This window comes from Camelus dromedarius, chromosome 2 (genome assembly GCF_036321535.1).
Source record: "Camelus dromedarius isolate mCamDro1 chromosome 2, mCamDro1.pat, whole genome shotgun sequence".
NCBI lineage: Eukaryota > Metazoa > Chordata > Mammalia > Artiodactyla > Camelidae > Camelus > Camelus dromedarius.
Window position 1 is genome coordinate 25628397 of NC_087437.1, and position 26581 is coordinate 25654977.

A 26581-nucleotide genomic window follows, 5' to 3' on the forward strand; every position below is an offset into this window, starting at 1 on the left:
CTCTGGTATTCAGAATCCCCACTTTCTCCACTGGGCCTGTGCTAGTGAAAGCATATATATATGGAACTCAGATCATCTCTGATCCTAATCCTGGCAGACAATAAACACAGTTGTATTCCTATTCTGATATTTCAATACCAAACACATTTTTTTCTATTGAAAAACTATTGTAGTAACAAACAGAGATTCTTTAAAGTGCACTTAACTAATTTGGCATTGGTTGATATTTCCGATATGTGTGTGTTTTTAATACCACCAAGCAATTTTCTGTGACACCAACTGGGTATCCTACAATTTAACTCAATTCTAACATGATCAACCTGGAGATAGCATTAGGTTAAGGGTTCAGTCTCACAGACTTGCCCAGTCCTCCCCTACCCACCGCTTCAGATGCCAATGGCAAGTCCAGGTTGTCACCTGTGTTTCTGACCAAACAGCTATAGACCAGACATTCTCGTGACCCAATCTTCGAGTTCAATTAATTTGCTAGAGTGGCTCCCCACTCCCAGAACTCAGAGAAATATTTTACTTACTAAATTACTGGTTTATTATAAAAGGATATAACTAGGAAAATCCAGAGAGAAGAGATGCACAGGGCAAGGTATGTGGGAAGGGGGGGGGTCAAAGCTTCCATGCTCTCTGGGAACACCACTCTCCCCGAATCTGCATGTGTTCATCAGTCAACCTAGAAACTCTCCAAACCCTGTACTTTAGGGGTTTTATGAAGACTACATTACACAGGCACAATTGATTAAATCTTTGGCCACTGGTGATTCATTTAACCTCCACTCCTCTCCCCTCCCCAAGGTCAAGCAGGTAAGACTGAAAGTTCCAACCCTCTAATTACAGGGTTGGTTCCTCTGGAAACCAGCTCCATCCTTAGGTGCTTTCCAAAAGTCACCTTATTAACATACACTCAGATGTGGTTGAAAGGGGTTTGTTATGAATATCAAGACACCTTTATGGCTCTCATCACTTGGGCAATTCCAAGGGTTCAGGAGTTCTGTGCTAGGAATGGGGACAAAGATGAAATATATATTTCTTATATGTAAGGACCTAGGAATCTGGTACCAGAGAGTAGTCATTTGTAACTAAAAAATCTGTTTGTGTCACATTCAACTGAAGCAACATTAAGCATCTTGTACAAGACCAATAATGTAAGAAAATGTGCAAGAATTTTAGATGAACAGAACACAGCACAATATTTTTATTCTATATGAAATGCTTATAATTAAACTTGGGGTTTTATTTTTGAACAATATTTATATTTTTCTCCTTAGTTTTCACCAAGAGACATAGGGTTCAGAAGACCTCATCTTGGAGGTCTTGGCACCTTCACTTCAGAGAATGATTCTTCTTGTCTTTGGTCATGTTTCTCCTGATTTTAAAAGCTGCTCAATACCAACCCACAGGTGATTCAGGAAAGATGCCAACCAAATTATTACACAAAAGAGCTGAAGGAAAGTTCCGAAGATCTTTAAATTAAGTAACTAAAAGTTCCAAATTTCTTCTCCCAAAGTGAATTAACTATGTTTTTTAATTAGTTGGGAAAATCATCTGCTAAATAGCTTTACTTTACTGTGTAAACTTTAAACTGCTGTTCACAGTTGTCATCAGGGTGCCTAGCTCAGTGTCAAGCACATAGAAGATGACATGTAAATATCTTTAGAAATAATAAGAGGCTAGTTTAGTGAGTAGGTGAATGAATGAATGAAGACTATATTATAAGTCTTCATCCATCACTTCCAATTTAGCAGAAATGTCCTGAGAAGTGTTATTTTTAATGTTATTTTAACATTCACCATCATCACATTTTTCCTATTCATACGGTTAAAAATCTGCAGATGCAAAACTGGACTCTACATTACTCTGCAGTTCTAAGAAGCCAGAGAACAGAGCAAATCAAGGTTTTCTAATCTCTTAACTTCTCTGGCAAATTAATAAACTATCCTGAATGATGTTCTGGATTTGAAAAGATTTTAAAACAAATTATTTTTTTTCTATTGGCCCCTTTAAGAATCAACCTAAATCCCAGTTTTTAAATGTAAAATGTCCTTCAACCATAAAAGGACAAAAAGGGAGGAGATTAAATGATACATTCAAGGACACAGTTTTAAAGAATTAGATTGCTACATTGCCTCAGAGCAGTCTGAGAAAATGTCAATCGCTAGGCTTTTTGGTGGTATTAGCAGACTAGTAAATATAATGTATATGTCATTTTTATTCCAGACAGGGAAAAAATGGAGGTAGTTACTAGTGAATGACAGTAAATTGTACCAGATGCCAAGTAAATTTTAACAGCCTTTTAGCTGCTCTTATCATATTCACATAGTCATTAGTATTTTAATTTTTAGGTATCTAACTCAAGGTTTCAATACAACTCCATGAAAAAAAGAAAATTTCAAAGATGTCTGTAGAATATCCTGCTCCTCAGACAAGAATCCATAGTCCAATCAAGAAATTGTTCTATAGCTACCCAAGTGAAATGAAAACATATCCACACAAAGACTTCTATGTGAATGTTCTTAGCAGCATTATTCACAATAACTAAAAAGTAGAAACAATTCAAACATCCATGAACTGGTAAATGGGTAAACAAAATGTGGTCCATGCAGACAATGAAATATTATTCAGCAAAAAAAGGAATGAACTACTGATAAATACTACAAAATGGATGAACCTCAAAAAACATTATGCTAAATGAAATAATCCAGGTGCAGAAGACTATTTATTATATTATTCCATTTATATGAAATGCCCAGAAAAAAATATATGGAAATAGAAAGCAGATTAACAACGGCCTGGAGCTGGGGATGGGACCAGTGATAAACTGCAAAGGGGCCTGACAGATCTACTTGGAGCAAATGAAGGGTTCTAAAATTGGATTTTGGTGATAGTTACACAGCTCTATGAATTTATACCCTCACTGGTTCCTCATCAATTCTCAGTTTACGTGATCTCCCAGGAGTATGCTTTTAGGTCTTAGAGTTGATGCCGTAAAGGACTGAGGCTTTGGGGAAATCTTGGGATGGAAGAATGTATTTTGTACCTTCACCTCTCCAGAGACATAGACAATCACTTCCAAATGCCTACTGCACATTTCTACTTGGATAACCTATTGACAGTGCAGATTCATGTACTGTATTTCATCAAATCTAAATTGCCAACAATTACAAAATCAACCATTACTTTATATATCATTATGGAAAGAAGTCATCAATTTGCTTATGATATGCTATTCATCATAAGAATCACAGCAAACTGAGACACATTAAAATGGGGAAGGGAACACTGTGCCTTGGACTCAGTAAACTATGGGAAGGAGGTGAAGAATTTCCTCAGCTGGACTTCAGAAAAGACGCTATTTTGAGCAGCTGGCAGAGCATGAGCAAACAAAGGCATGGACATTTGAAAATGCCTGTGTGTTTGAGCAACTATGGTACCTGGAAAGACCAAAACTGACTCAAAGCAATCTGTTATCAAAAAGATCTGAGCAAGTAAGCAGACTTTCAACAATCATCCATAATCCCCTACCTGTGAAATGTACTCAGCAACCACATTCAAACTCTCACTGAGTGTAGTCTCATCTCAAATGAAGAGGCACCATTCACGTCGGTCTTGAAACCACCCTCTTTTAAATCACCTAGTGAGCGGTTGCACATTTTTAAGAATTCTGTAACCTAGAAATTAGCAGATTACACTTGCTCTTTAGAATTCTAAATAAACAGAATGTATTTTTAAAACATACTCCTTTTCAAATGTGGGTTAAATGTAAAATTTAAAAATACACAAATAAGGATGAATGTCTGGTGCTTGCAAAGATTCTTACTAACAGTACTAGGTAGGCCAAACCCCAGAATGCGTTATGGTCTGTGGGAAAATGTCAAGCATAACAAAAATCATTTAATTGGATCATACAGAGACAAGAATTAGCAAGAAATGGGCCCCTCTTCTTTACTTCACTTTGGGGAGATAGTATCACAACTAAAATAGAAAGAAAACAAAGTAAGTACACAGCTCCTAGTTGCTCCTGCCCCAGCCTGTCTTCACCTAGAAAGGGTAGAGGGAATCGAGCCCAAGAAATACGGTGAACAGTAAGAAAGTATCAGGCCATTTACTGCAGTCACAAGCTCCATGCCCAGCCGGACTGTGCAGGAAACCCAGCTTCCCTGGGGGACTGGAAGTGTTCACAGATGTTTAGAGCAAACACAAGGAGCTTTAAAGAAACCCAGTTACCTCTAGTCAAGAAAAGCCTCCAGCTCAGTCCCTGCCACCCTCTTCGCAGGCAACTGCTGTTGCTTTCCAGTGTGTCACACCTCAGCTTCCAACTCCTCAGGCCATGCTTCAAGGCTTCTTTTGCCCTGACTACAGCTGTTCCACTTTACCTCACAAAACCACAGATGTCTACAAGGCCACCAACCTCTCTGCTCTGCACAGTTCCAGAGAATAACCTATTGGAGCAAGCATCATTTTCATGCTGCCACATAAGTACCTCACTGTCATTGATGGTGCCTTGTGATTTAATGCTTTAATAGGTTCTTAGGGATGCTGATGGAGCCATCAAAAAGCCATGACTATAGTCTAATCTAAGTATACTACACATGTACCTTTTCCCAGAACTGCCTCTCCATCTGGGACTATAATCTTACTAAAGTTCAGAAGTCTTGGCTTGACTTGGAAGCAAGCTAACCCTCAGTGAACCAGTGGTTCTCAACAGGAGAGGTTTCGCCCCAAAGGGACATATTTGACAACATCTGAAGACATTTTTAGTTGTCACAGCTCAGAAGGCTAAAGAGTATACTATTGGCATCTACTTATTGGCATAAGTAGAGTTCAGGCATGCTGCTAAACAGCCTAAAATGCACAGGACAGCCCCTGAACAAAGAACTATCCAGCCCAAAATGTCAATAATGTTAAGATTAAGAAACTCTGAAGCAGTCTAACAAAATCTCACCAATTCAATGACTATAAACTCATTTCTTATTTGTCATGTATTCTTGGTGTATAGAGTTACAGTACTTACAGTACCTGCCTTCAAAGACTGAACAATAATAAGAGCTAGAATATGAACCTGTTCTGCACAGCTACATGCATACATTTAAACCATATTCAGAGATCACCAGCATCAGATAAAATAATGCGTGCCAAAAACATCGTTGAGTCTTTTTTCATTCTCAAAATATGCATAAATTATTAACAATTCATTTAATAGTGCATGAAAGAGCAAAGTCCTGACAGTTTCTATGCATAATTTTCACTTATGAACCAGTCTTCAGACTCTTTCTCAGCCCCATTAAAGTCTTATCTGCATTAAACATAATATCCCCTACCATAACCAGGGAGAATATATGGAGTCCCTCTTTCATATCAGCAGATTTGAGCCACACACTTGACCCTGTATGGCCAGGACATACACCATATTCTGAATCTGTCTGACACCATTATGATGCTCTCACACTGAGGTATTCATTTATGTAAGCATTTTGTTTGATGGACAAAATGCTAAGCAGAAATGACTTTAAAATGGATATGAGTGAGAGTGAAAAAGAAAGAAGACTGGGAACAGAGAAGACAGAGCCTAAAAAAAATCATCACAGCTTATGCCAGAGATGTTGGGAATAATTACTTCAGCTATGTCCTTCTCTCAGTCTCTGAAGCCCTGCCATTGTCCACAATTTGTGGCACGGTCCCGTATTACTCTTGATCAACTTGTCAGTCTGTCAGCTAGAATTTGACATCAGACAAAACTTATACCAACTGCTACCCTTATGCCCATTGGACTTAAACCAGCTACTCTTTCCCACATTTTACACCCTGAACTAAATTGTGTGTGAAAATTACCTATTATTGACTTTAGTGACAGCCTTATACAAACAACTCAGGGCAGATTTCAACTGTCCACTGCCAAAATAGCCCTCTGTCCCATCTGTTGGCTGCACATATCATTAAGACTTTTATTAGCCTCCAAAATAGAGAACTCATTTTACAGGGTTAGCTAAAAATATACAAAAGTCCTTGAAAAGCAGCTCTTACTGGTCCTGGTAACCACTGCATCTGAGCAAACGCTGCTAAAGAACCAGACTGGCAACAGATATTAAAAGATAAAAATGCCTCCAAATGATAGCACCAAACTGTAATTTCATGTCTGTAAATTCATATTTTACATTAGACAGCTAAAAGGAAATATACCCATTGTCCCTCCAAAATGGAGACTTTTTAAAAAGTAAGTCTTGAAAGAAGAATAAGAAAATTTCTACAGAAACATTTGGGAAGACATTTCTTAAAGAAACTACTCTTAAGTAAAGACATGGCATAAGAGTCACCATCAGAAGAAATCAAGAACTTCCTTAGAAATGGAAAAGTTATAAAAGGCTTAACCATTAGGGGCCCAGGGAGAAGTAATAACCTTTTACCAGAAGAAGAGAATAAAATCATGGAAGCCTAATATGGCTTTTTACAGTTCTGCTTACAATTATGCATTAAACAATTTACCCCTTGTGGATGAGTTCCTAAAGCCTGCTGAGATGTTGCACTCAGAGAAACAAGTACATGCTGTTTTTTCTTCTGTTATGGTTTATTTTTATTAAAACAAAAAACTTACAACAACTTTAAAAAATTCACTTTTGCTGAATTTTACCCTTTCCAAGAAGATCAACAGCATGGATGAACATTTGTCCAATGTTTGTAGTAAGTCCAACAATAAAAGACAATGGTTTATACATTCATGCCCAGTCAATGTCCTATGGGCTGGAATTCATAACATAAAGGCAGCAGATGGCATACCTAAATTTAATTTGCTATTTGAGTCATCCTTGTGTTACCCTCTGAAATGCAGACACTGAATATTTATCTAACACTGTTAGAAAACACAAGACCATGCTTTGAACAAGTTTATCCTGTAATCTGATGCTGTAATCAGTCTTGAGAATGAAAACTGTAGCCCATCCACGGAGGTACTCTCTTCAGATTAAGAGAGACTTGTCAACAGCCAATACTTCGTGTATCAGGGATGGTATTTCATACAGTTTGGAATCACTTCTCATGGTAGTAAAGTGAGTCTCTGGTCTCATACCAGAGACCATTAAAAAGAAGAATGTGCTTTGATTCTGCTGTTCGAATTTGAAATTAAAAGGGATATTTTTTGTGTGTTTCAGCCTTATCTCCCAATGTTCCATTAATGTGATCACTTTTCTTTGTGGGTTCTTCTCTTAAATACTGTCTTTGTCCACTAATACATATACATCAGACCAATATTCTAGACCACCACACTCTACAGTGAAAACCTTTTGAGTCTTATGTTACCGCTTGTGGCAGCTGTCAAAATAATTCCTGCTGACATCATGTTTAACATACGTGCCTCCAAGTCAGATCAATGTTGGGGAGCAGCATGCAGTGCTACAAAATTAGGTCATTAATTGTGAAGCAAGCTCAACCCTCCTTGCATTTGGAGACCAAAAAACTCTGAAGTAAAACAAAAAACTGAACAAAGATTCTGGAATCTTCTTTTAAATCTCAATCAAGGTGTCAGTTTAGCTATTTAATTCTCAGAATTATTCAGAAGAATTTTATTATTTAAAACTATTTAAAAGTATGGTGATATAAAAACCTAGTCCTTCAAAAGACTGTAAAACACTCCAACATTAAAATGTACACCACTCTGAAGGGTGAAAATCCAAGTGCTAACACCCATTGTACTGATCATCTTTCTGAATACTCAAATGTTAACTTTTGCAAATGATTACAGGAGAATCTGTTGTCAGCTTGCTACTCCCAAGTGTCAACCGGAGTAGTCGTCAGAGAATTTCCCTAAGAAATTACTTCATAGTAATATAATAGAAATACAGAGCGTCTCAATGACTTAGACTCTCAGAACAGAAAAAACCAATCTGGCAGTTAGAATCAGACTGCCAAATGACGGCGTCAGCTGCATGATCTGGGTGCCTGGAGGCTGCCCTTCCAAACGAATTTTAAGAATAAATTGAAATTGAACTGGAGCCATGCAAAGTAGAACACAGACCTTTTTGAAGATTCATATCAGGTAAAGAGTAAACAGGTTGTCAGAAAATATTGACATTTTCTTTTTAGAATTGATTTTTTGGTTTTATTTTTCTACCCATATGGCATTTTGTATTATTAACATTTATTTAGTAAAACCTTACCCTTTCCTCAAAAGATTTTAAGCTTTTTTAAGGCTCTGTTAACAGCATTTTAAGACAAAAATAGTTCCCCATTATCTTACAAATTAAAATAAAACTATTCCTCATATTTGAATTAAAGGTAGAAATGTACTTATTTTTACGAGTTTGTTTCAAATAAAGTAAAGCTGTTAATATGAAAATATAACAAATGTCATTTATTCATTTGATAATTCAAAATACCCAGGAATTTTTCCTGAAAATCCATCATCTAATACAGAAATCAAAGATCAAAATATTTAGATGGTCTACAAGAAAAAAACAGGTTAATTTATTTGGCACCATTCCAATTTATCTCCCCATCCTTCTGTCCTGATTAATTGCCCTCAGCAAGGAGCTGAAACCTACTTATGCTGTTTTCTTAATTCCTGTTGATGGGTCTTGATGTAAGGATAGAAACAGAACCAAATGCCTTTTAACTAACCCATTCTTCATGAGTTAATCAATCATAACTTGTCCATTTTAATTACCTCCCAAATTCCAAATAGAGATATGCTTGCAGTTCCCAAATATTTGCATGATTAAAGATGTTTTCCTTGTTTCAATAAGAAACCTCAAATTGATGAGTCAGGTGGCAAGATTTATGGTATGAAGTTGTCCTGTTTATTTCCCAGCTTTCAAAAATACTGGTCTGTAATTCGGTAAGAAACAACATTCCCACCAGAGATATGCAGACTATGCCCATCAATGATGATGATCATGTTAAATATATATATATACGTACATACACATACATACCAACATCAGTAGATGCCAGAGAGAAAAGTCGCCAAGAAAATGTTTCTTCATATCCATAAAAAGGCAGCTTATTTGATATTAAATATAATTACAGAAAGCTAATGGGACATTGGTGCACCTGGAAACATTTTCAGGTTGTTTTTGCCCTCCTTGGAGCAATACCATCAGATTGTGTTATCAATCAGTCATATCCCTCAAGTTACAGGAAAATTCTGGCTGCCTTACAAACAACTGGACAGTTCAGTTAAGAAAACAATGTGAGCAGAATTTTCACTGAATTGACTGAATCAATCAGTTATTTTGACTGGATGCAAACAGAAACAAAAGCCAACTCTTTTCAAAAATAACTTACATTTAGGAGCTTCCTTCGCTCTCACCTAAAATCCTATCATGTTTTGAACATCAGAATCGAATCAACAATCTTCTTTCATAGTAAATCGTCTAGCAATTGATAACAGAATATGATGATGACGATGACAACAATGATGATGATACAGGGCTTCTGAGAGAATAATTTTTACATAAACTCTTTCCTGTTCAATATCAAATAGACACAAACACATGTACAAAGTACTTGAACTCTTCCAAGTCATTAGAACTGTTTTCTCTGATTTAACAGAAACTGCATATTTCCTGATTTCTCTCTCTTCCTTTGTATCATCTGGTCCTTTAACAGTGAAGAAGAGCCCTCTATTTACTCCTCACCTATCAGTTCTAGGTAGCACTCCAGTTGTGAGAATGGTTTCCCCAAAATTATCAACTGACCCAATTTTTTAACCCACATTCTACAACAAAGAAGGAACATGTCAATAAAACTACTCCATTAATACTTGTACCTAACCACTAACATGCCTGGCAGAGCAGGGCTTGAAGAGCAGGAGTCAAGCCTTTTTCAGCTCTGACTACTCAGAGTCACTCTGAGTCACTCGTCCCAGAAGGTGTCATCATTATTTGCCCTTTTGGGAAGAGTGACTTATCTGCCTGGTGAAACTTAGGAAAGCCTGACGTCCGTGACAACATCATCCTGGAGGCAAGGTAATGTTTAGAAACAGAGAGAATGCAGGTGCATCTCTCTTTCTCTTGGACCTGTCCATCCTTAAATGAAGTTTTTTTTTCTTATAGCTCCAAAAAATTAGTTATACTTCATTATCATAAATCATAAAATCTACTGTAACTATACACATTTGTATATATTCACTGGCACTTAAAACTCCCATTTTGATAGTATAACTTATGATCCAAGGTGGATTAAAAACATGCCTGTAAAACATTCTTCTGAATATATTCTTAGTATTTTATAGTCACACTGATAGCATGTAGCCCCATGACCTTAATACTGAAGTCACAATAAACATTTTGGCTTTGAACAAAATAAAGCAAGAACCTGCAAATTAATGTGATTCCATTTGTGAATTCAGTTCAGAGTTTCCCAAGAATGTGTTCCCCAAATCTCTGGTCCTAGGTGATGCTTTTAAGGAAAATGTTCCACCGCCAAACACAATGGAATGTAGCAACAATCCTAAATCTTATAATTTAGCTGGACTTAACCAACCTGGCCCTCTACTATGAGAAAAGTTCAAGAAATGCTGTATCAAAGCCCCTTTTTGACAGACTAGGAATAGACTTACCATATGACCCAGTAATCCCACTCCTGTGCATATATCTAGAAGGAACCCTAATCCAAAAAAGACACATGCACACCAATGTTCATAGCAGCATTATTTACAATAGCCAAGTCATGGAAACAGCCTAAATGTCCATCAACAGATGACTGAATAAAGAAGTTGTGGTATATTTATACAATTGAATACTATTCAGCCATTAAAAAACGACAACATAACGCCATTTGCAGCAACATGGATGGACCTGGAGAATGTCATTCTAAGTGAAGTAAGCCAGAAAGAGAAAAACAGCATATGATATCATTCATATGTGGAATCTAAAAAAAAATTAGAAGACAAATGAACTTAAATATTAAACAGAAACAGACTCATGGACGTACAGTACACACTTGTAGTTGCCGGGGGGAGGGGGTGGGAAGGGACAGACTGGGAGTTCAAGATTTGTAGATACTGACAGGTATATATAGAATAGACAAACAAGTTTATACTGTATAGCACAGGAAATATATACAAGATCTTGTAGTAGCTCATGGTGAAAAAGAATGTGAAAATGATACATGTATATTCATGTATGACTGAAAAACTGTGCTCTACACCATAAGTTGACATAACATTGTAAACTGACTATAACTCAATTAAATAAATAGAAAAAATTTTAAAAGTCCCTTTTTGATGATTTACAATACATATTAACAATTCCAAAAAGCCCTACACTAAAGAAGTGTCTGTTTTCATTTAAAGCAAACACATTTGACCTCAGAATCCTTTCCTATTGAACATCATGGAACATGCTTGGGGAAGTGCTCTTGCAGAAAGTGAGACATCACATAGGATGAATCATAACTCCACAGGGCATTTTATAGACTTTCCAAAATCTCGTGCTGTTACATAAAACACAAAGAGACACAAAGGTGCCTCTTGGCTTATTAATCACCAAGCTATGCATAAAAAATTTAAATATATTAATATGAGATGAGAAGCAGAAATTTTAATATCTGTGAAAAAATTACAACTAACTAAAACAAATTTTAATTACCAACTGAAAATTCTAATTGCCCTCCACCTCCACAAAGCAACAGTTGAAACCAATTCTCTAGTATGTTTATAGTCCCAAGTACTATACCACAAGTCATCCTCAAGTGATTATTTCCTCCTTTAATGTATACTTGTCATTCTTTTTTAGCCATCCAGATCCTAACTCCTACTCTAAGTCTGGAGAATGCTCTAGCTAAGGAGCCAAAGGAGGCAGAGACTCTTCCCACTACCAAAGTTAAAAGTCAGACTTTGACGTTCCCAGCCTCCCTTGTAGCTAGGTCCTGACCTTTGATCTTGATTTTGATTTAGGATCTGGTAGTAAACACAAGTGAAGACTGCTCAAGATCTATCCTGGGAAAGGTAGCAGCAGCAGTCATAGTTTTATAGTATTTTATGGAGGGCTTATACCAAGGTTTCAGGGGTGACTTAGGCCTGGTCAATCAGCACATCCCATCATCCTGGCAACAGAATTACTTCAAGTATAGAGAAGTATATGTACCAAGTCAGTCCACTGAAATCCAATCTGAAGACCTGAGTTAGAATATTAGAGAAGAATAAACTATCTTTCCAATAGGACTGCCAATCCAGCAGGATGCAAAACTGGACCTATGAGAAGCCATTCTATTATCACATGGTGGAACTGACCAAAAAGAGAGACTCAGGCTTATCAAACATAATCAACAGAACTTGTGTAGCCAGCACTATTGCTAAACTTTTCAGTTACATGAATAACAAGTTCTCTCTTTCATTTAGCTAGTTTAGACCAGGGTTGTTGGTTATGATGGAGTTGCTCTCGACCCTCTTCTTGCAGGCAATGGTGGAGTTTGTGCAATAGCTACTATTTCCTGTTGTAACTGTATTATTGTCTCAGTGGAGCAGTCAATATTGCAATTTAAGAGTAAAGCTACCTGATTTTCTAAACAGGAACTGATAGTTTATGGAATTTCTTCAGCTGGTTGGGTCTGGTACCCTAGGTAGGCAAGGGTGAGGTCAGTATTACAGATTGGTTTCATCATACTGCTGGGAGTCCTATTGATATTTACCTTAATTAAATGCCACATCTGGCAAATTGAATAGAATTGGTCCCAACCCCTGCCTGTCAGATTAATAAGAGTGACCACCAATAGAGTAGCATACTTATGGAAAAATTCACCAGAAGTCAAGAGTGTGTAGAAAGGGATAGATAAGTCTTCATGGATCCCTCTGTTTCTGCATGTCTTGGAACAGGTTTTATTTTGGACTATCTTTTCAAAGATGTTTGCATAGCAAACAGCTTGAAAGACAGAAACAACATCTCCCTCTAGGGCAATGGCAAGTTCTGTTTGCCATCCAGGAAAATAAAGCTAATGTCTCCTCTGGCACAAGAGTTGGGCAGATTTGCCAGCAGCTTACTCATTAGATTGAGAGCTTCCTAAACTTGGTGTACCTCAACTGTAATGCAAACCTGCGTACCCAGCATCCACCTGGGCCCACCTCCACATCATCCCCATAGGACTGAGGAATAAAAGGACTGAAACAAACAAAAAGTTTACACTGACTGTTGTATTTCCATAATAAAGTCCTTTGATTCTTAGCCAGGAGTACTGTGTCTTCTGCTAGCAGCTATGTAACTGTGACTGGATAACTTTTTATCTTGTAGGTAAGATAACATCTCAGACTCTTCACACTTTTTGACAAAGACCCAGGATAATTTACAGAGATAACATGCTTATAAGTTGAAAGACTCAATCACGTAATTGTATCAGTTCTCCCCAAATTGATCTATAGATTCAGTACAATACCAATCAAAATCCCAGCAATATTTTTTCATAGAAATTGACAAATTGATACTGAAATATATATGGAATGTAAAGTACTTAGAACAGCCAAAGCAATCTTGGAAAAGAACTAAGCTGTAGGATTTATATACTATTTGACCTTAAGATTTACTATAAAGTATAGTAATTAAGACATTGTGATAGCTGCATAAAATTAGACAAATAGATCAATGGAACATGACACAAAGTGCAGAAATTACCCCACACATATATGGTCAAATGAATTTTGACAGAGACACCAATTGTAATTCAATGGGGAAAGAAAAGCCTTCTCAACAAATAGTACTGGATATACTGGATACCCATATTTTTTAAAATGTGTTGATCCATACCTTACATCATAAATAATGACCTAAACTACAAAGCTCCTTTAAGAAAACATAGGTAAGCTGGTACCAAGATGGCAGAGTAGGAGGATGCTCTTAGCTCTCCCATGAATACACTAAGAGCTACATCCACAGACCCACTCATTCACTCAGAACACCTGCTGGACTTTAACAGAACATTGCCTACTTCAAAAGAAAAAATTCCTCACAAAATATGGTAAGAGGGGGGAAAAAAAGAAGAAAAAAAAAATTAGTGTGGGATCTGTCCCACAGGGAGGGAGCAGCAAAGAAGGAATAGTGCTCTGACGCTTGGACGCCCCCTCTCCAGTGGAGAGGACAGTGGGACCAAGGGGGAATCTTCAAGTCTTGGAGGAGTGCACATCAGCCACTTGGCTGACAGATAAACCGGCACAAAAGGTCCCTGCAATTCCCAGCCCTAGATGCAAGCTGGCGGATGTGGGCCAGGGACTGGCTGCCCGAGCCAGGTGGAGGGCTGGGGCCGACATCACAGAGGCAGCCTCAGGGGGCTGGAGTGTACTGTGGGCCATGATTGGGAATGTATACAGAACAGAATAGCCTGGATCCCCCATAAAAAAAATTGAAAAAAAGAAAGGTAAAACTACTGGTGTGCATTGGGGGTAGGGGTGCAATGCAGCTGGGCCATAGCCACTGTCTCTGCAGGCCCCCAGCACCATTGCTGGCGTGTTCTCAAGAGAAGAGAGGCAGGGCTCAGCAACAGCCACCATATTCACTGGTGCACGGCTCCCAGGCAGAGCTGGTGTTGAAACCAGAATCTGTACCCAGGGGTTCCACAACTTCATAGTTGGTACTGAGATTTGTTTACAGCCCCAGGCAGAGGGGACCGATTTGCTCCATGGGTGCCTTTGTGGACCTGCACTTCAAAGACAAGCAAGGAGCAGAGTTCTGGAACACAGCAGGAGCAAGTGCAGGTGCAGAATTTTCAGCAGACCTGCATACAGTTTGCAGATGTGGCACTGGGGACAGCATTGACCTGACAGCATGCCACGATCCAGGTGTGTGACCCAGATGTCTGCGAATCTGTCCTAGTAGCTCTGAGGGCAGAAAACCTGGAGGACACCAGAGCAGAGTACTGACATTCCTGAGGCCAAAGCAGGGACAAGGGCAGCATCAATAAAGAGTACTTGAAGCGTTCCAACTCTGCCTACCACACACTGCAGCTCAGAAACAAGTCTGGAGGCCTCCATTCCAACAAAAAGGGAACAGTAAACAACCTAACCCATCACCTAAAAGAATTAGAAAAAGAAGAACAACAAAACCTAAAGTCAGCAGAAGGAAAGAAATAATAAAGATCAAGGAGGAAACAAATAGAATAGAGATTAAAAAACAGAAAAACTCAATCAAACCAAGAGTTGGTTTTTTGAAAGAGTAAACAAAATTGACAAGCCTCTGGCCAGGATCACCAAGAAGAAAAGAGAGAGAACACAAATAAACAAAATAAGAAAGGAAAATGGGGAAATTACAACCAATATCACAGAAATTAAAAAACCATAAGAGAATACTATGAACAACTATATGGAAACAAACTGGACAACCTACAAAAAATGGACAAGTTTCTGGAAACATACAGTCCACCAAGACTGATTCAAGAAGAAACTGACCACTTGAACAGACAGATAACTAGAAATGAAACAGAATCAGTAATAAAAAAAACCTCCCTAAAAACAAGGACTGGATGGCTTCACTGGGGAATTATACCAATCATACAAAGAAGAACTCGTACTGATCATTCTCAAACTCTTCCAAAAGTCTGAAAAGGAGAGAGTATTCCCAAGCTCATTCTATGAAGTGACCATCATCTGACACCAAAACTAGACAAGGATACTAGCAAAAAAGAAAATTACAGACCAATATCATCAATGAACATAGATGCAAAAATCCTCAACAAAATATTAGCAAACAGAATCCAACAGCACATAAAAAAGATCACATACCACAATAAAGTTGGATTCATTCCAGGGACACAAGGTTCAACATATGCAAATCAATCAATGTGCTATTCCACATCAACAAAAGGAAGCACAAAAATTACATGATCATCTCAATAGATGCAGAAAAAGTATCTGATAAAATTCAACACCCATTTATGATAAAAACTCTTACCAAAGTGGGTATAAAGGGAATCTACTGCAACATGATAAAAGCTACTTATGACAAACCCATACCCAGCATAATACTCAATGTTGAAAAACTGAAAGCCTTCCTACAAAAATCTAGAACAGGACAAGGATGCTCACTCTCACCACTTCTATTCAACACAGTCTTGGAAGTCCTAGCCACAGCAATCAGGCAAGAAAAAGAAATAAAAGGAATCCAAACTGGAAGAGAAGAGGTATAAATGTCACTATATGCAGATGACATGATACTATATATAGAAAACCCTAAAAGCCCCCCACAAAAACTACCAGAGCTGATAAAAAGAATTCAGCAAGGTAGCAGGATACAAGATTAACATACAGAAATCAGTTGCATTTCTTTACACTAACAATGAAATAGCAGGAAAAGAAAGTAAAGAAAGAATCCCTTTTAAAATTGCATCCAAAACAATAAAATACTTAGGAATAAATCTTACCAAGAAGGTGAAAGACTTATACATGGAGAACTATAAGACATTGATTAAGGAAATTAAAGATGATTAAAGAAATGGAAAGATATCCCATACTCTTGGATTAGTTAAATCAATATTGTGAAATGGCCACACTGCTGAAAGCAATCTACAGATTTAATGTAATCCCTGTCAAATTACCCATAACCCTAAAATTTATATGGAATCACAAAAGACCTAGAATTGCCAAAGCAATACTGAAGAAAAAGAATGCAGCTGGAGAAGTAACCCTCCCAGAACTCAGACAATACCATGGAACTACAGTAACCAAAACAGCATGGTACTGGCATAAAAACAGACATATGGATCAATGGAACAGAATAAAGAGTCCAGAAATAAACCCACAGACCTATGGTCAATTAATCTTTGACAAAGGAGGCTAGAATATACAATGGAGAAAAGACAGTCTCTGCAGCAAGAAGTGTTGGGAAAACTGGACAGTAGCATGTAAATCAATGAAGTTAGAACACTCCCTCACACCATACACAAAAATAAACTCAAAACAGCTTAAAGACTTAAATTTAAGGCAGGACATGATAAACCTCCTAGAAGAAAACACAGGCAAAACATTACCTGACATAAATTTTAGCAATGTTCTCCTAGGGCAGTCTACCCAGGCAAATATACACAAATGGGGCCTAATTAAATTTATAAGCTTTTGTACAGCAAAGGAAACCATGAGCAAAACAAAAAGACAACCTACAGAATGGAAGAAAACATTTGCAAATGATGCAATTGACAAAGGTTTAATTTCCACAATATATAAACAGCTCATACAACTTAATGACAAAAAAAAAAAAACCAACGCAATCCAAAAATGGGCAAAAGACCTAAACAAGCAATTCTCCAATGAAGGCATACAAATGGCCAATAGGCACATGAAAAAATGCTCAGTATCGCTAATTATCAGAGAAATGCAAATCAAAACTACAATGAGGTATCACTTCACACCAGTCAGAATGGCCATCATTCAAAAGTCCACAAATGATAAATGCTGGAGAGGGTGTGGAGAAAAGGGAATCCTTCTGCACTGCTGGTGAGAATGCAGTTTGGTGCAGCCACTGTGGAAAACAGTATGGAGATTCCTCAAAAAACTAAAAATAGACTTACCATATGATCCAGCAATCCCAGTCCTGGGCATATATCCAGAGAGAACTCTAATTCAAAAAGATACATGCACCTCAATGTTCACAGCAGCACTATTTACATAGCCAAGACCTAAATGCCCATCGACAGATACCTGGATAAAGAAGTTGTGATATATTTATACAATGGAATACTGCTCCACCATAAAAAAGAATAAAATAATGCCATTTTCCGCAACATGGATGGACCTAGAGACTGTCGTTCTAAGTGAATTAAGCCAGAAAGAGAAAAAAATACCGTAAGATATCACTCATAGATGGAATCTAAAAAAGAAAAACAGAGGGCACTAATGAACTCTTCTACAAAACAGAAACAGACTCTCAGACATATAGTAAACAATCCTTTGGTTACTGGGGGGATGGGGGTGGGAAGGGATAAATTTGGGAGTCTGAGATTTGCAAATGTTAGCTCTACATATAAAAACAGATTAAAAAAATTTCTTCTGTATAGCACAGAGAACTATATTCAATATCTTGTAATAACCTATAATGAAAAAGTACATGAAAACAAATATATGTATATATACATATGCATAACTGGTACATTGTGCAAAAAAAGCATATGAAAATGAATACATGTATGTATATGCATGACTGGGACATTGTGCTGTAAACCAGAAATTGATACATTGTAACTGATTTCCTTCAATAAAACAAAAATTCAAAATATTACTAAGGCTATATTTTAAATCTTGAATTTTGGTTCTGTGAGTGTAAATAATTAAAAAGCACCTAAAAACGTCAAAGGAAAAAAAAAGAAACATAAGCAAATACATTTGAGGCCTTGAGATAGTCGAAGATTTCTTGGAAAAAAATATAAAATATACAAATTATAAAAGAAAACAATAATAAAAAGGCAAAAAAAAACAATTACTTTGAAAACAAAAGATGCTTCACAAAAGAGGATTTACAAATGACCAAAAAATACATGACAAGATGTTCAATGTCACTAGTCAGGGAAATACATACTAAAACCACAGTTAGATACCACAGCACACTCACTGAATTACCAAAATTAAAGACTAATAATACCAAAATGTTGGAAAGAATGCAGAGCAACTCGATACTGGTGGAAGTTTAAAATGATAACAACTACTGTGAAAAATGTTTGGCAGACTCTGATGGTGTGAAACCGTCACCTGCATTATTTTTAGCAATTCCATTCTTAGAATTTGTTTCCACCCAAAATGAAAACATATGTCTAAAAAAGACTTGTATAAGAGATTTATTGCAGCTTTATTCATAACACAAAACCGGAAACAATGTAAATATCTACCGACAAGAAAATAAACTGTGGTATACAATAAACTATCACTTCTTAATAAAAGGGAACAAGACAATAATACAAACAAAATTATCAATAAATCTCAGGAACATTATACTGAATGAAAGAAGCCAGACACAAAGAAATATATACCATATGACCTCATTTACATAAAGTTTTAGTACACACAAAATTAATGCAAGAAGCTAGAAATGGGAATAGTGGTTGCCTGAGGGAAGTACAGAAAGAGACTGGAAAGATGCTCAAAGGAACTTCTTAGGGTGATGAAAATGTTCTGTACCTTGATTAGGATATTTATTATATGGGTGTATACATTTGTCAAAACTCATCAAACTTTACACTTAAATCTATAGAATTTGTTGTATGTAATACTCAAGTCAAAAATTTTAAGGGCAACAAAATAGATTTTATTTAAAATCCTTTATCTCCAGACTATTCAAGGTCTGATATCCAAATTAGACAGGCTGAACTTCAGATTAGCTGCTCTGTTTCCACAGGTGTTGAGAGAGATATACTCTCAGACTTTTCACAGCTACCAAAGCAACAATGCCAGGAAAACCATTAATCAAGATTTGATAGTGCCTCTTCTCAATCAGGAGAAGAAAACAAACAACACCCGGATTATAAAAGCAGGTGAAACCCACCCAGAAGACCTAGTCAGGTACAATGCTGGCATTCCTGATTCTCGTAACCGTGACCCTAGCATCTGCTCACCATTCTGGTGAGCATTTTGAAGGGTAAGTAAGCAACACGTTTAAGTGAGCAAGTAACTTCCTTGCTAGCCAAAATACTTGAACAACTACACAATTTTAAATGTTCTCTTCTTCTTCTGTTATCTCACCATTCAGTGATAAGGTGTTCCGTGTCAATGTTGAAGATGAAAATCACATCAACTTACTCCGTGAGTTGACCAGCATCAGGCAGGTAAATAACAATTCTATGCTAAGTTTCCTTCACACTTATTTTTAAATCTTAGATAGCACTGTGATTCCATCAAAGAAAGAATGACATGAAATATTAGCTAAAGCACTTCTGTAGCAAGAAATAAGAACTTGAAAAACATTTAGCACTGCAATACCTTTTTTTTTTTCTGCCTTAATTAGATTGCCACAAGCCCCACAGTATTATAAATCCAAGGTAACTTTTTAAAGAGCTGACAGGGCATGACAACTAGATGAGTTGGAACTGTTGCAAAGGTCATAGAACATCTAACATACAGTAACTTCTCTTCTAAAGCAAAAGAGAAAAATGATCAACTTGGATATTACAGAAAAACTGGGCTTTAATCCAACTTGAAATTCATTTCCACATCCCATGTATCATCTGTTCTCTTTGATTTTCTTTCATTCCAAATCAAACAGCTTGAGTTTTCATGACCTTGATTCAGGCCCTCTTAATGACGTGACATGAGTAAGGAAGGTAAAAAGGCATGAGTGATTTCCATACTTTCATTTGACTCTCAAGAAACCATAATCTCTAGGCTACTTTAAAAAAAATCCACTGCATATGGGATGAAAACTGACATTTTTAATTATATACATAGTGTGGCAGGAAGATATTGCTAATGACAAATAGCTTGGTCCAAACTGTCTTTTCATGAATATGTAAACCAAATAGTCTACTAGCTCCTAAGTATCTATCCATCCATCCATCCATCTATCCATCTATCTTTCTGTAGTCATTTTTTTAGCTTTTAATGTACAGAGGGGATAAAGAAGGTAGAGAGTGTCATAACCAAGCAGATTCAGAAGGTTACAACTGAAAGAGAATATGAAGTCATCTATTCCAGCCTTCCACTCAAATTTGAATTTCCTCAGTAGAAACAGCATCCCTGGTTTCTAGCCCTAATAAAATCTGTTTGAATACTTAAAAGGATAGTAGGAATACTGCTGTTTTAGAGAAGTAAATTTGCCTTACGAATCATTCTAATTGTTACACAAAGCTGAAAGCTACCTTCTCTAACTTTGACCCAGTGGACCTAGCTGAGCCAAATACTGTCTTCCTTCTAAGATTTATCTTTTCCAGGCCTTCCATCATTTCTCTTAGCACTGGTTTACAGACACTTGATCATTCTCGTCACTTCTAAATATAGCTCAATCTTTCTGTCTATATTTCTTTCTTAAAGTGTAGCTCTCAGAATTGAGTGGACCTCCAGGTATGCTCTGATTAATACATACTGTGGGACCACTGCCAGCCTTCATTTTTAAAGCAGACATTTATTAATGGGGCTGAAGATTCTTTTAAGTATCTTGAACAGTTATAAAATACTCTTAGCTTAAAGTAAACCTATTGCCAATCAAAACTATTAGGCTATTTTTTTTCTCACATGAATCACCCTCAAGCAAGATATTCTTTCTTCTGTACTTGCCTAATTGATCTTTTAACTTCAGTGCAGGATTTTAGATTTACTCTGCTAAAATTTACCTTGATAGCACGTTGAAATTGTTTTAAAAATGAATACAGTCATCCAGAAAAATAATTCTTCCCCCAACTCTGCATCACCAGCAAGTTTGATAAACATGCTTTCTTGACTTTAATTTTTGTCACTATCGATAAAGGAAAAATATTAAGTCAGGGGTCAGCACAGAATTAGAGGCCCCCGCCATGGTTCATTCATTTAATATCTATCACGAGTCACCAACACACTAGACACAGTGTTAAACACTGAAAGTGATTCATTAACCAACTCTCCTCGGATGAGTTTGCTGCACCACCCATGTTACTGTGGTGTTACCGACAGCTAACACTGCACCTTCCGGCTTGTACAGAATATAAATGCAGAGACTTGGTCACTTTGCTAAGATCCAGATTCAGCATTCTATCAGGCTAGAGGTCTCTTTCAATAACATGAAGTTAACTGAGCCTGACTTATGCTTGCTTTACACCGTGCTGGCTCCTAAGGATTACAGCTTCCTTTTCTGAGCGTTCATAATCCATCTGCTTCCAGTTCACTCTGCAGCTTTGCCAGAGTCAATGCCCAGCCCCAGGAGCTCTGGGATTCACCTGTTTTCCTGTTTATGAAATCCAAGACGTGCCCCTTCCACTCCTCAGTGATCCTTTCAAGCTCTGATTCCCCCAAGATTGCTGAGAAAGGTCTGCAATCACATCCTCAGTATTTTTTAGTTACCTAAAGTTCAGCATTTTCTGGTGGTCAAGAGCAGAGAATCTGGACTCAGACTTCCTGGGTTCAATTTCTGGCTCTACCACTTAATTAGCTGGATGTTGGACACCTCTCTGGAGCTCAACATTCTCATTTGTCAAATAAGGAGAATAACAGCATTCACCTTACAGGATTGTTATGAGATTTAAAAGAATTACTATAAGTGAAGCACTTGGAAAGAACTTATATAGTAACAACTATGTAAGCATTTGTTATTACCATCATTAGATCCAGGATTTTGAATGCAATTTACATGGACGGTACAGTCCCCTCTCTCCTTATCCATCCTGGGCCTCAGTGTTCTTTCCAAAGAAGGTATTTCTGCTCAAATCAAAACATGAGAAAAATCCTTTACGTATGGTAATTTCACCTCTCAACAGAAACAGAAAAAACAAGAGATAGTATAACTCCTAAGAAAAGACAAAAGCCAAACAAAAGTGAAATACGGCTACTTCCTCTCTTCCAGCTGTAAACATCATGCTTTAGCTCCAAGCAGGGGGACTGCATGTTTCTTCTTCATTCACTGCATTTCCACATGATTGGAAAAGGGATTTTTACTCTCCTTAGCAGTCTTGCAAGTGCAGCATATTCTGGACTGTAGCCTTCCTGATAAGATCACTACAAGGGCATCTAGTCTTTGTATTCATCCTTGGCCATGTGTCCTTCCTCCGGCTTTTGAACATGTCCTTTTAAAAGCTGAATGTATTGGAGAGACCTGTGACCACACTGGACTCTAGCAGCCTCACTCTTTTCATGTTTAATTGTAGAGTAAAGATTTTATGTTATCTCCTTGTTCTTTTATTAGAGATCTTCATCACAAAACCTGTTCTTTTTTCTCAGTACTTTCCTGAACTCTGTTTCTCCAGTTTCAGGTGCATGTTTATCTATGCCCAGAGTAACATGGTTACAGCCTTCCAGTGTTTCCATCACTCCCATTATGCTTGTAAGTTCTTCCCTGCTGTCTGGAAGCAGGCCTCGAGTAGAAGCCATTTTCCTTTCCAACAAGAAAGGAAAATTCCATCAAGATGAATGAAGAGTCTATTATGTGCTCCACTTATAGTCAAATGCAGTGTGAAGTAATAAATTTGTGTAAATATGTGAAGAACCCAAAATCCCCAAAACTAGTATTTCATCTTTATATATCCATCTTATTCCTAAAAGAATTTAAGGTCAATACACTACTTTATCTTGCTTTTGTGCTGGTTTTGTAATATATTTTAGGAAGGACTCTGTAGTTATTAGCCAGCTGGCTGATTAAGTTGACATTCCCACAGTGCTATCACTTAAAGATACTTCTTTATCTTCCAACAAATGCTCTTTATGGTTCTTTGTCACTCAGATTCCTAGATTTATAATTTTATAACTTCAGCTTTATAATTCTTCAACATATTATTCAATTCCCCACATCTCATATCCTATATTTTACTTCACTTCCATATTTTAAACATAGATCTCATTCACAAGGTGTTGGCAACTTCTGAAATTTATATTTATCCCCTGTACCAATATTTTATTATTTGTAGCCCTACTTAATGCATTGTAAACATCTATGAGGCTATAGTGCTGCTCCTGATTTGGGGCTCCATTTCTCCTAAGATGCACTGGGGACTAACTCCAAGTCAGCAAGTCTGCATCATTTTTGCAAGACTCCATCACATTGTATGTTAGGATGTTTGTTGACCAATTTTCTCCTTGTCAAACTGAAATTTTTAAGGGACTTCAGGTTAGGGTCTACGAGTCTTCTGTCAAACTTGCCTATGAGATTTCTTCAACACAGAATCAATCAATCAATCAATCTCTCTCTCTCTCTCTCTCTCTCTCTCTCTCTCTCTCGCTGGCAAAGCCAGGATAGATAGGCAAGAGGTCAGGAGTCTAGGGAAAGCAACTTTCAATTAATATCAGAAATAAAACCATCCATAAGGCAATTAGGCTGTTCTGAAGCGGTGCTAGATATATTCAAGTACCCATCACCAAGGATGTTGTGCAGGCATTTTTTTTACTCTAAGTGGAAAGCTAGCATCTTAATATAGGTTCTTCTAGAGTAGACCTTTAGACAAATATTCAGGAGAAAGATTTCATTTAGAAAGCACAGGAAGCATAAGTAGAGATACAGAAAAGGGAGAGCAGCCAACAAAGTGGGCACTATTAAGCCAGATACCACAGAGGTTGACTAGAGCTTAATCCTACAAAGAAACTCTAGGAAAGGGCGCAAATAACAGGATTCAAAATTATTCCACCTGAGAAATATGAGAACTGGAGCACTTAGACACCTACTTTCTAGGGTCATTGGTTAAGCACTTCTCTGGAAGGAATCATTTCTCTGGCACTTCCTGACTGCTGCAAGCTGTTAGCCTGGCTTTTTCCAGGTCTGGGGGAGCTTTCAAGCACTGAGATGCAGATCTTGGCAGTCCCTTGAGCATGCTCAAAGGCTGCAGCATTGAGCACGGGCGGAGCACGGCCAAGTTGACTACAGATGCTTGGAGGACTTCATGTGCTTCACCAATTCTAAACCTCTGTGTCTATAATAACAACACACTTCCCTCTCCCATCCCCCCATGAAATGATAGGCATTTATTAGGAACACAAATTCAGAGTTAACTTTTAAAAATATACTTTCTCTTATAATGTGCTTGTCTTCATTGCTCTTCTCTTTACAATATTGGCTAACTGGAATTCTTCACCAGCCCCTTGCTTTCTCAGTCCTTATCATGATGTGCATATACTTCCCCCACAGCACACACTACTTTTGGAATTCCTTCTGTGTAATTCTAATATCCCTGCTTTCTATTGCCCTGACATTCCCTACGACACTGACTCATGATTCAGCACATTCTAGACATCTACAATGGTTTGAAGATTACCAGAACAGAATATAGGCTACAGGATTCTCCACAGGTTTATCTAAAATTGGGTCATCTTAATATTGTACATCATCAGTTTCTATTTAACAACCACTAAGTCTGCCCAAACTCCCTGCTAAGCTCCAAAGCAATGGTCCTAAACATCACCACTGGTCACACCTTCAGCCTGAGACTAGCTCACAAACATCTAAACAGGTATTGGGTGAGACACATTGGCAAAGAAAGACCCAATGTCAGGCTCACCACAGGCTTCTAGGCCTTTACTCAGCTCAAAGAAAGAACAGAAAAAAAGACACCTATGAAAGGCACTATGTCCTTGGTTAGTACTTTCCCAAGGAAAAGGGAGATGTGAAACCACACATTCACAAAGAAAAACAATGGAATTATCAAATATGTCATCCTACTTTTGTGCATAATTTTCTCTAAAATGTCCCCATCTTTGATTTGCTCTCTAGTGTACTCCTAGTCTGAGGCACAGAGCCTAGCACATAGTAGGTCCTCAGTAATAGCTGATGAATATTTGAACAAATGAAAATGTCAGCACATTATTGGATCCTCGAGAATATTTTGTTTCAGACCACGGTACCAAGATGACCACTGCAGAAAGATACATTTTTCCTCCCTGATGGATCCTTGACAGGTCAGGGATGCTCCTGGTTCCACACATTACTGTGACTTGTACAGCGCTGAGCTCCAAGATAAACTCATAAAACAAATCTAACAAAAAGTAAAAGGGAAAGCTCAATTTCTCTCTACTAAATATTGTGGCTCCAGTTAATTTATCATCATTCATTCAGCACATTTATCCATCACCAAAAACACTGCTATCACAGTAAGTAACTGCTCTAGAAAAATCAATAAATAGAAAAGAGCAGTTGTAGAATACTGCAATTAACTAACATTATGGGAGATAATTATACATTCTTCATGCTTGCTGATAATCAATTAATGCTATGTATGTATGTATGTGTAAACACTTTTATTGACATCTAACTGCTTGATTCCAACTCTTGTCCACTCAAAGGAGATATTTTTAAGAGATTTCATGGATAATTTGAGTCTGAAAATAACTCACTGGAATAGAGCAACAGTGTGCTTGCTGGTGATGATTTACCCATTGAATTATACATGTCTAATACAATATATCTTGTTCCTTACTTAGATTGACTTCTGGAAACCAGATTCTGTCATACAAGTCAATACTCACACTACAGTTGACTTCCATGTTAAAGCAGAAGATATTTTCACTGTGGAAGACTTTCTGAAGCAAAATGAACTACAATATGAGTAAGTTTATGTTTCATAGTTATAAAAATTCTCTCCCATGTATGCTCTCATCCTGGTCTCTGAAAAACCCTGGGAAGGTAAAATAAGACCAAGACCAGGCTCCCCCAGGGCCTGATAAATAAGGCATGGCAGGGTTGGCCCTGAATTCCAGATCTTAAGACATCAGGTCTAGCAGATTTTGTGTTTAGTTATTGCTCTAGTAAGAACAGTTTTGACTCTCATATCCCAAATCTTTAGCCAAATATCTGAACTGCTACTGGCTTACAAGTGACATACAGACTGTAGGCCAAACCAGTGGATATTCTATTATCAGCTAGACACAGTTTTAGCCCCAAATCATATCAAGTCTTCTTTCCAGGTGAGCACCAGACCTATTGTGAGCCATGAGGGTTCTCCATGCTCCTTTAGATTAAGGACCAGACTAGAGTCAGACTGAGTGGTCTTTCTGTTCTTTTCCCTCCCAAAG

The 26581-nt window shown here is 37.5% G+C and overlaps 1 protein-coding gene across 1 annotated transcript in view; it reads left to right on the forward strand.

Moving 5' to 3' along the window:
• The first annotated feature begins 19473 nt into the window (after positions 1-19473).
• CPB1 (carboxypeptidase B1) overlaps positions 19474-26581 on the forward strand; it is a 30796-nt gene continuing 23688 nt past the window's right edge. Inside the window, exons 1-3 of the mRNA XM_031448930.2 lie at positions 19474-19544; positions 19656-19731; positions 25991-26115. Coding sequence (XP_031304790.1) covers positions 19474-19544; positions 19656-19731; positions 25991-26115 — 272 coding nt within the window. The remainder of the gene's footprint in view (positions 19545-19655; positions 19732-25990; positions 26116-26581) is intronic.